Source organism: Mustela erminea, chromosome 9, assembly GCF_009829155.1.
Source record: "Mustela erminea isolate mMusErm1 chromosome 9, mMusErm1.Pri, whole genome shotgun sequence".
Taxonomy (NCBI): domain Eukaryota; kingdom Metazoa; phylum Chordata; class Mammalia; order Carnivora; family Mustelidae; genus Mustela; species Mustela erminea.
In genome coordinates this window covers 31,669,887-31,686,166 of record NC_045622.1, presented here as the reverse complement: position 1 = coordinate 31,686,166, position 16,280 = coordinate 31,669,887, and the positions used below count along the sequence as shown (strand labels likewise).

General features: G+C 34.5%; 1 protein-coding gene across 2 annotated transcripts in view; it reads left to right on the top strand.

Moving 5' to 3' along the window:
• Positions 1-16,280, top strand: part of CNTN5 (contactin 5) — a 1,363,702-nt gene that overhangs the window by 1,334,729 nt on the left and 12,693 nt on the right. For both annotated transcript variants that reach the window (XM_032358816.1, XM_032358817.1), the window contains 2 exons: positions 10,049-10,235; positions 10,674-10,786. In XM_032358816.1, the coding sequence (XP_032214707.1) occupies positions 10,049-10,235; positions 10,674-10,786 (300 nt within the window). The remainder of the gene's footprint in view (positions 1-10,048; positions 10,236-10,673; positions 10,787-16,280) is intronic.

Genomic DNA, 16,280 nt, shown 5'->3' with positions numbered 1-16,280 from the left:
ACATATTTTATAATAAATCTCTAAAATATATGTTTTTTAAAATTGCCACTTTTCTCCTTCCTGAGACATGCATGTTGAAGAATGCACTCAGTTTAAACAGTAGCAAACCAAAAACTCCCACCCAATGCAGTTGTTTTGAGATAGATTTTCTTGGTTGCCACCTACATTTATACCCACTCTCCCATACATTCTCTCTGAGAAAGCATATTTTATCTTTTAACCAAGAAGATGAGCAGCGTTTACACTGGGATTTTCAGTCTTACTGTTTTTTGCAGTTCCCTTATTTATCGAATTTCCCTTTTAGATGTCCAGCTGCTCTTTCTACATTCAACTCCATCTATTTTTTCTCCAGCTGGTAAGGCTGCAATAATATTCTAGCACCATAGTCATATTTTCAAACAAAAAAAGCTGTAACTTACCTGTTGCAGTTTCAGCTTTCCAGAGAAAACTCTCCTCCAGTGTCTGGCTGCTTTTGGGTGCTCGCCAAGATTTTTCAGTTCTCATCTAGGCCAGGATTTGCATGACCACTTTTCTTAGTCACCAATTATGCCTATCATTTTATTTAATATCTCTCTTGTAGATCTGTGGTATTAGTTTCTATCAATAATTTGTATATCCTCTACTCCCCCTATTCTCACCCTCTCACTCTCTCTCTGATCACTCTCAATCAAAAGAGATTTCCAAATTTTTGAACTTCTCAAAGAATTAACTTTGGCTTTATTCATTTTTTTATCTGCATTTATTTTCAGTTCATTAAATACTGTGCCTATCTATATGATACCCTTCTTTTGAGTTTCTTTGAGTTTACAATATATGTTCTTCTTTGAGCTTCTTAAGATGGACATATCATTGAATTTTGGTTTTTTATCTCTTCTAATATATAGTTAAAACTATACATCTCCAAACTCTGCATTCCTAACACCTTATATATGGTAAAATACATAATAATTTTTTTAAGATTAATGTTCTTCTACCTGAAAGTATTAACTTTCAAATCAAAACTTGTTTTCTTTCATTAAGAGACTATTATATTTACAGCTCATCTCATAACCACAATTAAGGACTTGGTTATAATAAAATATTCACTGAATTTTCTTTCTTCAACATGCTTTATTTTACAACATTTGATTAAAGAAGGGAAGGGAGCAAACACGTGTAAAAGACCTGCACTGAATTACATGGATTAAGAACACGTTCACTTATTATTTATAGCCAGTCTTCTTTAGTATATTTTCTTTAGATACTAGTGACAGCTTCTAGGAAAAATAAATACAGATTTATTCAGTAAATTATATCCATCATTATGTTCTTCCTGCATTTTAAAACTCCTCACCCCGTATCCTCTAATCACTGTTGAATTGTCTCATAAATATTCAAAAGTTTAACTAAGCATTGTTTATTTATCTTATTTGATTCATTGAATTGCATCCTTTCTAGTGAAATTACTGTTGGCACAAAGCAACTAATATGATACTGACTGTCAGTGTATCTCAGAGTATTGATTGTGAATAGCCAATTTAATAACTATACCTTAGTGCTAAACTCAGGAGATTGGGAAGCTGGAGATCAACTAAATTGAGGCAAGCAAAGACATTCTTGACTGAAACAAATTCATTTTCCACGGGAAATGTGTTCCTCATAAATAAGCTCTCAGTAGAAGGACACGGCTAAAATTAGGTGTTAGGTGAGAAAAGAGGAATGTAAAAGGCAATTGAAGCATTATTAGAGAAAATGTCATAGCGTTTCAAAGTTTATCTGAAGATGAGGAGTCACTGGAGAAGCAGGCTAAAAGTGAAATATCTATCTCCTAACTCTCGGTTTGCATTAATTACAACTGTTGAATTCAGGAATGGCAATGAATTGAATGGAAGCACATAAAACTGGCTTTTCTTGATTTCTTATAAAGTAACCATGAAACTGTAAGAGAAGAGAAAATGCTTATTGCAATTGCAATGAGGGATATGAAACAAAACTGTTAGCAGCATTTTCTAGGTTTTTCTTTGTGCAATGACCCAGCCTCAAAATTCCATTTTCTAGGTTCAAGTACACAATGAAATGGCCTCTGGCCTCCTTTCTCTTTATCTTCCTCTTCAGTGCAACAAACTACAGTCACACACATAAAGCTTTGTCTCTCAAATCAGCCTTGGGTAGATTTCATTGTGTTACTTGCAGAATAAGGAGTGGAGGCTTGTACTAACAACCAATAATCTAGCATCTACCCACACTGCATAGACCACTGGTCTGGAATATACAGTTTAGAGATGGATTTCTTCCCATTCCAATCAACTTTAATTCCTTTCTAGAACACCATTAAAGTTTAGTTAGGTAAGATTCAAGGATGATTAAACAATAAAACTCTTTGAGAAAAGAGAACAAATGGTAAGGCTCAGTATGAATTCCTTTCCCTATGAGATTTTCTTATAAATCGGAAGAAAAATTTTAAACATATGAATCTAGATACCAATGAGAAAAAGGGGAGTATTTCTTCTATTTCTAAAGAGTGATCCAAAATATGAAGAGAACGCACTAAAAAAAGTAACTAAAATAAAATATTCATTAGAAGAAATAAAATGCAAATTCGATATTACTAAATATTTAAATGAGTGCTTCAGAGTACAAACTTGAGAAGTAATCCCAGAATATAAAGTTAATGAATAAGGAAATTTTACAGGGACAGAGAACATAGTAGACATGAAGGACAAAAGAAATTTAGTTCATAAGCAACAGATAACCTGTCAAGAAGACCAAATATATAGAGCAAAAGCAGTAACAACAACAAAGAAAAAATTCTAAAGTAAACAAACAGTCCAAAATCAAAGTAACCAAAATATATATCACAGAGTTTCAGGAAATATTAAAGTCTTAAGAACTCCTTTTTTGTCATGCCCACAACTAATCTACCACAAAAGTCTATTGATTTTATTTTCTAAATATTACTTGACTCCATATGTGTCCCAGCATCCACCACCATAACCCTAGTTCAGGATATCCTCATTTCTTAGCCAAACTCTAAATCCCTTCCAACTGTTCTATACCTATTCTTGTCTCCTTCCAGTCTCTTCTCCATATTGCAACCATTGCCACTTTGGTGCTTTGTACAAACAAACAGATAAATTAGGATAGCTTCATATAGTTTCATAATTACAAATGACTGTAACAAAAGTCTGAATGACATAAAAGAGAGATGGTTTATTAGAGAAGTGGTCAATGGAGGCTTCTCAGGTAAGCTGGACCATTGGAGAAAGGAGATAACCATTTAGAGAAAAAAAAGCTATAAAAAGAGCTTCCATAGGGATAGCACCATAAATTCAATTAGAAATGTGAGTGAACGTCTGAGACCCATTTTTCTGAAAGGCAGCAAGAAAAATGAGTTAGAATGTAAAATGAGGTTGGAGAAGGACATGAAGACCCTATCAGGTAGGGCCTTGGAAACCATGGTAAGGAGTCTGGAATTTATTCTAAGTGCAGTATGGAAAGGTTTTTAACAAGGGAGCAACCTGATTCATGTACTTCAAAAAACAAGACAGACAAACAACAACAAAAAAACTTTGGACAGCTGGGTGTATCTTTTCAAAAAACAAATATACACTCCCACTCTCACGCCTGCTTAAAATCCTTCAATATGTTATAATTGTTCCTAACCCCTTAATACAGACAACTAAAAGGTCTAGCTCCATCCTTTGTCTCTAGGATCAAATTAAGCCACATTCATCATCAACTTCAACATCAACCTAACTGTTTAATTTTTTTCAGAATACCTATACTCATTCTTCTCTTCAGACTTCACACACTATTCCTCTGCCTTCCTTCCCTCTTTGCCTGCTTAGCTCCTGCTTTTCTTTCTGCCTGTGCTCAACTATTTCTCTTACGGAAGCCTTCTCTGACCAATCTCTCACCACTGAAACCTATCCTATATTGTAGATCTCTAGCAATGAGTAGTTTGTCAGAACCACAATTTTATGTTTGTGTGGTTATTCACTCAATGGCTATTTAAGCTATTATTTTTTCAATTAATAAACTTCAAAAAAAAGAAAGAAAGAAAGAAAGAAAGAAAGAAAGAAAGAAAGAAAGAAAGAAAGAAAGAAAGAAAAGCAGTTTTAGGTCCACAGCAGATTTGAGCAGAAAAAGTAAAGAGAATTCCCACAAACCCTTATCCCTACACACTTACCACTTCCCCCCACTATCCACACACCTCAACAGAGTTGTACATTTGCTTATAATTGATGAACCATACTGATACATCATCACCATTCACAGTCCAGAGTTTAAATTAGGGTTCATTCTTAGTATTGGATGTCTCTAAGTATTTTTTTTCAAGATTTTATTTATTTATTTAACAGACAGATCACAAGTCGGCAGAGAGAGGCAGACAGAGAGAGGGGGGAAGCAGGCTCCCTGCTGAGCAGAGAGCCCGATGTGGGGCTCAATCCCAGGACCCTGAGACTGTGACCTGAGCCGAAGGCAGAGGCTTAACCCTCTGAGCCATCCAGGCACCCCTCGTCTCTAAGTGTTTTGACAAATGTATAAATATCCACCATTATAGTATTGTACAAAATAGTTTCACGGCTGTAAAAGTCCTCTCTGTTCTGGCCTATGCTATGTCTTTTTTGACTCACTATTAGTCCCCAGTTTCCTGCAGGCATAGTTCTTGGTAAATAATACATATTCAAAAAATTTTTGAATGAATAATTGAATTAATAATTTTTAAGAATAGAGTCCTGATAAAATATTTACATTATAATATGCATTTAGATTTTAAAAACAAACAATAAGAAAACCTCTAAGCTCCCTAGAAGAAAGAATAAGTTACTTTCAAAGATACAAAAAATCAATTATTCATTTGCAGCATTAAATAACAATAGAAAATAGAGCTATGCTTATTAAATTCAAGGAGTACAATATTGAATGAGCAGTGATCAGTAAGTACAATTAAAGATATAGAGATAAATGACTAAAGGAACTAAGAAGAAAGTGTATTTTTAAAATCTAACTGGTAACAAAAATCAGAAGATAAAATATTAAGGAGACTTCTTCACTGAAAACCGAGAAGTAAATTTCACAACTCATCCAGTAACCATCTACTGTAAATGGCAAAAATTATGGATTTTTGTCTTCCTCTCTAGTTTCATTTTTCCTTCCCTTCCACTATGCTCCTTTGTTTCTCAAATTCCTCTTATCAGTGAGATCATATGATAATTGTCTTTCTCTGATTGACTTATTTTGCTTAGCATAATACCCTCTAGTTTTTGTATCAAAAAGCATAATAATTTTCGTAACTTGAGACACCATAATCTCTCCTGTGTGGGATTCTATCTTGGGGAATTAATTCAATATGTAGAAAACAATACAGATGAGGATATTTGTGGCAACATTTTAATGAAAAAAAAAATCAGATGGAAGCTACCCAAATGTTCCACAGTAGAATACTGGTTAAATAATATTGGTACACAGACATATAATAGAATATTACTTAGAAAAAAGAGAAAATATTTATGTGTAACTCTAATGTTAGAGAATAAAATTAAGACATGCAACTGTAGGTACATTAATTATATTAAGTATATGTAATGAAAACATAGGAAGAGATACACAGACAAATACCAAAGACAATTATCTGAAGTTGATAAAATAGTGGTTATCTATGCTTCTTCCAGTTTTAGATATTTATATCTTTTTTAATGTTTTTAACTTAATTTCAAGTGATCTTATAGAGTTTGAAGTATATGCACTGATGAAATATATCATCAAGATAGGAATTGACAAGGAAATCTAAAATACATTTATACATACACACATGTATAGGTGAACATACTCTATATATCTGGTATTTAATATATGTATGTTTAGTATACATACTGACTGAATATACATAGCCTGCAACTTGCTTTTTAAAACTTAATGTATCTTAGACTACCATATGACCAGAAATCCATCTGTGAGAAGGTTGCAGGAGTAGTTCAAGGCCATGATGATTTATTGGAGAATCTTGAGGCTGGGTGCATGCAGATGGGTTATAACTCAGAAGCTACTCAGATATCAAATGGAGGCTATATGGTACTTATTTTCCTTTTGTCTACAGTCCTTGTACTGCGAATTGTAATTTTTAGTAGCATTAAATTAAAACTGATTAAAAAAAAAAGATGAGAATTGAATCAGGGAGAGATAAATGAATGAGTAAGTCTCAACATTTGAAGGTGCATGTGAATTGTGAGTACTGTATTATCTCAACTTGAATTTAAGAATGATAAAAGAAGCATAATATTAAACTCCAAATATTTTTGTTTTACTCTTTCTCCCATCCAAAAAAAAAAAAAAAGAAAAGAAAAGAAAAGAAAAAGAAAGTGGGAGCAAATATTATTATTTCACTGTGAAAGCAACAACTACTATTCTTTTGTTGTAAACATGCTAGAAATAGAATGTGTGGATTTTTTTTTTATTTCTCTGTAGGTTTAATTTTTTATTGCTTTTTAAGTTAAAGTTCTATATTTTAATTCCAGTATAGTGAACATACAGTGTTTTATTAGTTTTAGGTATACAATATAGTGATTCAGCAATTCTTTACATCATTACCCAGTGCTTATCTTAATAAATGTACTCTTAATCCCCTTCACATATTTCACCCATCACCCCAACCCACCCACCTCTGATATGCTTTATTTTAAATTAGCACCCTCAGTTAAAGTTGTTGTTGTTGTTTTTTTAACAAAAACATTTTTTTTTATAAACATATATTTTTATCCCCAGGGGTACAGGTCTGTGAATCACCAGGTTTACACACTTCACAGCACTCACCAAAGCACATACCCTCCCCAATGTCCATAATCCCACCCCCTTCTCCCAAACCCCCTCCCCCCAGCAACCCTCAGTTTGTTTTGTGAGATTAAGAGTCACTTATGGTTTGTCTCCCTCCCAATCCCATCTTGTTTCATTTATTCTTCTCCTACCCACTTAAGCCCCCATGTTGCATCACCACTTCCTCATATCAGGGAGATCATATGGTAGTTGTCTTTCTCTGCTTGACTTATTTCGCTAAGCATGATACGCTCTAGTTCCATCCATGTTGTCGCAAATGGCAAGATTTCATTTCTTTTGATGGCTGCATAATATTCCATTGTGTATATATACCACATCTTCTTGATCCAACATTTTTTACCTGAAGCATAGTTCAGAATACACTGTGTAGTTTTCAGTTGGAATTAGTTGGAATTTTTTTTCACAATTAGTTACTTAAGAAACATTTTATCTTTCAATAAGATGTTTTAATTTTATGGTAATTAATCAGAACATTAAGTATTCAATATTTAGAAGTCAAAATTTATAGTGAAATCTTTATCAAATAAATTCAAATTTATTGAATTTAAACATACTTGTTTCCCTCAAATATATATATTTAATTAATTTAAAATAATCTAACCAATTAAAGAAAATTAAAACAGAGAAGTGGAAATCAGATATATCACTGGAAAGGAAAGATATGTGTTTGTTCATCTAATGACATGTCAACCAATTTTGTAGTTTTAAAATAACTTAGATTTATTCTCTTAAAATATTCTCAAAGATGAAGCAAGTTAAGCTAGTTTTCAGAATTGGGAATGAGTCCATCATCATATAAAAGTTAGGATTTTAGGGGCGCCTGGGTTGCTCAGTGAGGTAAAGCCTCTGCCTTCAACTCAGGTCATGATCCCAGGATCCTGGGATGAGCCCCACATTGGGTTCTCTGCTTGTCAGGGAGCCTGCTTCTCTCCTCTCTCTCTGCCTGCCTCTCTGCCTACTCGTGATCTCTGTCTGTCAAATAAATTAAAAAAAAAAAGTTAGGATTTTAGAGGATTCCTACTTATTCAAACAGATTTTTGAAGTTCAGTCACTTAGCTGTATACCAGTTCAAATCTGTGAAGAGACAAGTATGAGAAATAGGAATTTGATTATCTCTTTAGCCTTTAAAGAAAATAAAGAGATTGATATATACAAAGATATATGAGATCCATGTAGATGTTTCAGACAGGGGTTAGTTGCAAAGAACTAAATTACTCTAGTTTAAGTAAGAGGTATTATAGTTATTAAGTTTTTTGTAAAATTATTGACTTAAATTAATGGACTTTAGGGTGACTTGAAAGATCAAGGATGATTTTCCAAGTCAAACTATACAACCAACAGGAAGGAAGGTGTCTTCTAAGCCACCAGGCCCAGAAGCATGCGCCATTGCCATGGTTAAAGAAGCCACTATAATCAGGATGGTGCCACATTCAGGAAGTTGCTGCAATCTGGAGACCTCCAATCTTATTGTCAGTTCCAGAATCCCACTATGCAAACTATGATTTGCACCAACAAAATGGATGTTCTGTGCCCTGATTCTTGATTCTCATAAAGCTAATGCTGCCTTAGGGTGGCAAGGAGGAAAGGAAAAATAGACTCCATTAATATGCTTACCAGCAGAGATGCAAAAGCAGAAATTCAATATCCATCTCACTTTTACTTTCAAATTTCAGGCATATTCATCTGACTGAAGCTAAAACACATTGAGTCTTAACTGCAGAGGAGTCTTAGAAATAAGATTTTTCACTCTCCATCCTCTGCAGTACAAGGAGATAACTAGGATGAAGAGTGAAATGGATGTTGAACACTAATGTAACCATATCCCTTTGGTTACTCAACATATATACACATCCTTTTCCCCACTTGGCAACACTCAAAAGCAACAATAAGCAACAACTGTGTATCACTTTTTAAATGAAAATGTACTGACCCTTTCCCTAAGCAGGAAAGCCAAAGAAAGTTCCATCAGTAAATCTGTCCAACTCATGGTGAGAGTTTATTCTTCCTCTGATGAACTATATTAGAAAGTTACCTATCTACAACACTAAATAATATATCAGAAGAAAGGAAAGGGCCCAATTTGTTAATATGTATACACAAAACAATACCTGGAAGAAAGTATAGCTATTATAGTCTTCATTTCACAAAGTTGCAGTGACAACCTTCCTTTCTTTGCCTTCAAAGAGCACCTAGGCTGGTAGAGGACTTTTAATGTGATGTGGTAACTCAAATGTTTTTTTCCTGAGAGACAAGAGCCTATAATCAATTCCTATGGTTATAGCTGGAAATGTCAGTCTTTGGCATGCTCCAGAATATTTCAAATATACACTGTCCACAGTGTATAGCAGCAACCTTAGCTGAAAGCCTCTGGAAAATGTAGTGTTTGTCTTTCTAGCCTCTACAGTAGACAAAGCACTTGAAGGAGGATGAAATGGGTGCAGTCATCTACTTCTTTCACCACAGTAAAAATGGGGTGATGGGGGAACTACTGTTTTATTACTTTTACCACAGTAAGTAGAGGAATAAAAAAAATACTCTTTTCTCCACTTAAATATGGTCATATTTTAATGTCTGAGATAGTGTTAAGCTTAGGTATACAAAGAGAGTTAGTTAAACTCACAAAGGGTTCAAGTTTGGTATGAGCACTGTCACATGAGCTTATAATCAAGAAAGATCATCTCAATGCATAAATTATGCTTTGACAGAAAAGTTCCTTTCTGCCTCCCTCCCATATCCTAGCAATGTGATAGGTCTACATTTAGACCACTCCCAGATACTGTGAATGTTCTGTGTCACCTCTTCTCTATTAAATCCATACAGCTTATATGACTCCTCTTTTTGTAGAGCCCTGAAGGAAATATTTTTCATGTCTCTTTCTCAAAAAAATCAAAGTTCCATGACTTTGAAAGATGAAAATTTCTGATAACCTATGAGAGAAAAGCCCTTCTTCAGTTTCTTTAAATGATTCTTCCTTAATGTCAGGATGTGTTTTGGGCCCTTTCCAAGAAACTCGTGCTACCAGGCTAGAAGGTAATACCTTTTATTGCTCTGCTGAGTCCTACTAAGATGCACGCAGATATAGATTAGACAGTGACTAACACTGATTTTGCCAAGTTAGTAGTACCTGTTAATTGGATGATATAGGAGTGATTTCTTAGGGTTTTAGGAAAACCAAACAATCTCAAGCATAGAAGGAACTTCAAAATTAATTTGTCATTTAATAATCTGTTGACAGGTTGGTTATTGGAAAGACATGGAACAAGAAGATGCAGCAGAAACAGTCAAAACTAGAGGGAATGAGTCCTCTCTCATTCTGACAGGATTAGAAGGAAATACTTTATATCACTTCACGGTGAGGGCTTATAATGGAGCTGGATATGGGCCACCTAGCAGTGAAGTGAGTGCAACCACCAAGAAATCCCGTAAGTGACTGGGGCTTTTTGTTTGTTTCAAACAAAAGGAAAACATTTTTTAACATTTCTGAAAGCCATGTGAGGTACAAAATAAGAAGCGTTGAAGGGGAGTTTTAATTCATAATCTTGCTTGAATGCTTAGATCTAAAATCCAAAACTAGCTCAGAAAATTTTGCATTCACAGTAGATAAAGGTTATCTTCCTGTGAAACAAGGCCACGCAATTTTGTCACAGAAGGAAGATAAAAGGATTCTGGTTCAAAAGTTCAGTAGAGTAGCTATTAAAATGACACTTTGGAGCAAAAACCTTCCTTATCTGACTCCAGTTGGAAAGAAGCCTATGGTGCCAGCCAACTACCAAATAAAGAAAAGATTGAAATACAAAGATTTAGGTGAAGAAATGGATTTAACATTCCTTGTCAGTTCACTTTCACTTTTTATTTTGCAGCCCCTAGTCAAGCACCCAGCAATCTCAGGTGGGAACAGCAAGACTCTCAACTTTCTCTGGGCTGGGAACCAGTCAGACCATTAGCCAATGAATCTGAAGTCATGGGCTACAAGGTCAGTATGTTTCTTCACTCCCTTGTATAGATACTCACCTTAAAAATCGTTAGTATGAGGATATACAAATATAAGGCATGAGCATATTCTAGTCATATTCTACTTATAAGTACAATCATGTTCTACTTATAAGTTAGAAGAAAACCCCCCTACAATAGGTCAGCCATCGCAGTCAAAATCAGTTTTAACTGCACAAGGCATAGGAAGGGAATAAGTAGGAAAAGCAGCAACAGTTTGAATCCAGGATGAAGAAGCTTCATGAAGCAGTGTCAGGACCAAGAGAACTTAAGCACAGAGTCCTAGCATTTTCTCCCAGAAGATAAAGTTTTCTGGCAGATGACAAAGACTGGATGATTTAATTTGTGTGGAAAGACAACTAGCAAAAAAAAAAAAAAAAAAAAAGAAAGAAAAGAAAAAATGTTAGGTCCAACACTTTCTGAAGAGATAGATTCTCTTTCTTCCTTCCTTTCTTTCTTTCTTTCTTTCTTTCTTTCTTTCTTTCTTTCTTTATTTCTTTCTTTTTCTTTCTTTCAAAAAAGAGTCCATCTAGAGACACCAAGCTCCAAAAAAGACACAGCATTTCACATATAGTTATCCTGAAATGTGTCAACAAACGAGCTGGTAATATGAAGACATTTAGATGGTTTTTGAAGAACGACTATGTGGTCTATATATTGATTTAGTTGAATTTCAGATTCTTTTTTCATCAGATTCTATTATTGTCTTAAACTCCATACAGAACCATACATTGAATATTAGTTATATCAAAAATTTTAAGCATTTTATTAGTATTTAGACTGAAAGTCATCATTTATGTGGCTTTTCAATTACCAGAAATTATAACTCAGTATTTTGTATTTAAATTGTTAATATTCTGAAGCTAAAAACTTAAGAAGTTATAAATGAAATATATTTTTAAGATAAGTAATTCCCATTTATCATATTTTAAAACACAAATTATATTATTTCTTACAGACTATAATTAGTATGGATGGCAGACATCCTTCATTACTCAAACATTCACACTGAAATCTGTTCTAATCCTTAGAGATATTGAATTTGAGCTTTTGCAGGAGGGCAGGTGGCCCATTTTTTAGACCTTCCCTTTGCTCTCTTCCTTCTATACTCTTACCCAAATAACCATGTCCTTACAACTTTTCCTCTAAGGCAAATATACCTTCAATAATTAAAAGTAGCAGTATGGCCACAAATGGTCATATACCTTCCAAGAAAAACCTCATATCATTAGAACTATGGCAACCAAACTCCCAAACTGGAAGAGCAAAGTAAAAAACAAGAAAGAAATACATGAAAGCATATGGCTACCTGACAGAACCAGTCAGCATAAGGCACCTCTCAGATAATAAACCCTGAAAAATACGTGAGGTTGGGCATAGGGTTCCCAGGCAAGGTAATTCTTCTTTTTGCTCACAATTACCCCATCTATTTCTGTCACTGTTCTTCCTCTTTATATGTGATGGTTTCCCCAGCCAGACTATATGTGACTGAATGCAGAAACTCCTTATCATTTTATCCCCAGTGTTTCTAGAATGAATGAATAAATTATTTAATTTAACCCAGCTAGATGTATATTATGTATATATTATCAGATGTGTGTTTTTTCAGCATGGTCTTTTTGTTTGTGATCTGTCGTGGGAAAAGAACACCAGCTTGTGAGTCAGACTTTCTTTCAAATACTATATGTGTAACTTTGAGCAAGTTGCTTAATCTCTCTGAGTCTCTTTTCCTTAACTTCAAAATGACAAAAATAACAATAAAATAATACCTATCATACAGAATTATTTATGGATTAAATAAGATAATTTATTTAAAATACCATATAGCTATCAGCATATAGAAGGTGTTCATTTAAAAATAACTATTATTTATTCTAATTGTTTTGGGAGAAGAATGTCTGGTTAGGTGAAATTTAACAAAAGGAACTAATCTTTGAAAGTTGCCTGCCTGTTCTACCCAAATGAAGACTGCAGAAGTTACCTTGGAATACCTTCTTGCTGGGGGCAGAATCACTAGCATGTTCCATCTTAGTTATATAAGTTAATGACAAATTAGGTACACATTGATAGAAGATTTTTTTTCTTTTTTCCCTTGAAATGGTTATACTTTCTTGTGTTCTTGAAAAGAAAGAGCTTGTTCCTAAGAAAGGAGTCTGCTGGTAACAAATGGAGTGAGACCTCAAAACCTGTTCCTTTGCAATTAAATCTTATTCAAACTTCTGATAGGATAATCCCCAATGAGAAACCTATTGGCAGAAATGTCACAAGTAGGGGTGCCTGAGTGGCTCAGAGGATTAAGCCTCTGCCTTCAGCTCAGGTCATGATCTCAGGGTCCTGGGATGGAGCCCCGCATCCGGCTCTCTGCCCAGGAGGGAGCCTGCTCCCCACCGCCCCCCTGCTTGCCTCTCTGCCTACATGTGATCTTTCTCTCTATGTCAAATAAATAAATAAAATCTTTAAAAAAAAAAGAAAAAGAAATGTCACAAGGAGCCCCACGAGGGGAAAAGGACTTTAGGCTGATGACTGTGGCTTAACACAGTGCTTGAATTCTCCTAGGAAAGTCTGGTTTTCACAGGATGAAACTCCTCCTGACATATGCACAAGGGGCCAGGAATGTGATTAGAAACAATAGCTGCAAATCTAAACTGCAGAGATGTAACCCAGAGAACACAAGCTTGTAGTCCCCTTTTCTGAACATGACTTTGGAGAAAACTCCTCCAGTCTAGGCAAGGATCTGCACTGCATCTAAAGAGCTGTACCATTTGGATGGAGGTTCACCCAAGTGGCCAAGGGTAAGCATGACATTCAGAGAGAAAAAAACCTCTTTGATTTCTACTACATCCCCCCAAACTACTGCCAGACCAAGAATGACCTAACCACTAGACCAAGAATACCAGTATAAGAGTGGACCACCTCTTAAGCTTAATAGCATATGGCAGTCACAAAAGATTGACAAAAGTAGGTACAAGTCAGTACACTATATCTTTATCCATGAGGCAATTTGAGGTAGAGGCCTTCCTGCTTAACAGGGTAAGAGAAAGCTTCCACAAGTAATTATAATATCAAAAAGAGAAGTACATTTATTTTTACTTTGTCTTTGCCAAGGTACTTTACTTTTATAAGCAAAAGAGATCACTGGAAATGTACCTGGTGTGTAGGTTTGATGTTGGGAAACTTGGAGTCAATGCCTGAGGTTTGAAATTCAAGGACTGTGCATTCTACCTTTTGTATTAAGTCCAAAGTAGATGAATTCAGAAAAGTCTTCATTTATTGTTATATCATTAACCCAACTCACATCATTGTTGTATTACATCATATATATAGACTAGCTATTTCTAGATTATGCTTTTCAGAATAGCAGTACCACATTAATTTTTTGTTTAGAATAACTTCTTTAGAAAACTCACTCTTCCCAGCTTATTAAGTAGAATTTGAAGACAGTATTGAAAATACAATTTCCTTTATGCCTAAAGATAGCTGTCCTCACAACCACCATTCTGTAAATGTCTAGATTCTCAAAGGACTCCCTCAACTCCTTATTGTCAATAACTATTTCTGACATGTCTTGATAACTCCTTAACCTTCTCATATTTCTCATTTTCATTCATCTTTACTAAATCAAGATTTTACAATGAGCCAAGATTCTCTCAAACATCTGAGACTAACCTTTAATTTAATGCATCTTTTCACTTAGTATACCTACTTAGTGACTCATAGCATCACATCTCCCTGGATGTACTGGTAAAAGCCACATTTAATCTCAAATTCATTTTGATATCAACTGGAATTTTTCCTGCTTTTACCTTTTGTTTCTAAATCTCAACTGATCCACAAATTTTTCTTCAACTCTGGATTTTATAGCAACATTAGATATGCATTACTAGCTGCATTTTTCTTTGTCATAAGAATTGTAATTTATAATTACATAATAACAATGTCCTCTAAAATAGTCACTCCCCTGCCAATCCTCACCAATTTACATACTTCCTCATTGCCATAAATGTGCTTTCTAATTACCTCATGTGGATGATCAGAATTCTAATTCATTACACTGCTACAGTCGAAATAAGAAGCATAAACTCTGATATAATTATCATTTTTTAAGCTGAAAGAACCTGCTGTGGGCATGCTCTGAGAAATGTTTCTGATGCCCCAAATCTTGACCAAGTACAACTCTATGCATTGCTATATCACCAAATACATTTTCTATTGCAGTGTATATCACATGTCACTGCATTACTATCTGTCCCTATTACATTGTAAGTGACATGAGAGCAGGAACCATGTGGTCTTGTTCTGTTATGAATCTCCAATATATAGCAGTGTTCCTGGCCCACATGATATATCTAATAAATTATACTCTTATTCTTCCCTATAAGAATTTCAATGCATATAATTACTGCATGCACTAAATACTTTTAGAGAGAAGTTACTTCTCTCTTGAGACCCTGAAATAAATTTAAATCTCTGAAAGATAAAGAAAATGAAATGGAGGGACCATTTATTACCAGAATGCAAAAGGGAGGATCAAGTATAGACATGATTTAATATATGACAAGATTGTTCTACTAAAGTTTTTTTTTTCCTTTTTTCTAAGAAAAAATCTAAATTTTTATCTAGCTTTCTAAGCATCTTTTATGGTGCAATTGAAATACTGACTATTGACAATGAACAATGATGGCAAAAGAAGTCAATTTCTCTTAAACAGAAATATAGAGATTGTATTTTCTTTTATTTTGTTTGTAGGAGGTTTTTTTAAATCCAGATCTATAAGTAGAAACAATATAATATAGTTCTGAAGCAGCTCTTAACTGATCATCAGAATAATAAACTTCTAACCCAATTTCTTTCCTAACTAGCCATGTGATCTTGTATAAATTGCATAACTCCTATGATCTTTGCTTTCTGATATGTAACCAAAGGATAATTTCATGTCTTTTTAAATTTATTTTATTTATTTATTTTTAATTTTGTTAGTTGGTCACCATAAAAATTCATCATTAGTTTTTATGCAGTGTTCCAAGATTCATTTTTTTTTTTATGTACAACACCCAGTGCTCCATGCAATACATGCCCTCCTTAATACACATCACCAGGCTCACCCATCTCCCCACTCTTCTCCCATCTAAAACCCTCAGTTTGTTTCTCAGAATCCACAGTCTTTCATGGTTTGTCTCCTTCTCTGATTACCCCCAATTCACTTTTCCTTTCCTTCTCCTCATGTCCTCCATGTTATTCCTTATGTTCCACAAGTAAGTGAAGCCATATGATAATTGACTTTCTCTGCTTGACTTATTTTACTCAGCATAATCTACTCCAGTTCCATCCATGTTCATCCAAAGGTTGAGTATTCATCCTTTCTGATGGCTAAATAATATCCCACTGGATATATGGACCACATCTTCTTTATCCATTCTTGAAGAGCTCTTGAGATGGAAAGAGCATCTCAGCTCTTTCCACAGTTTGGCTACTGTGGA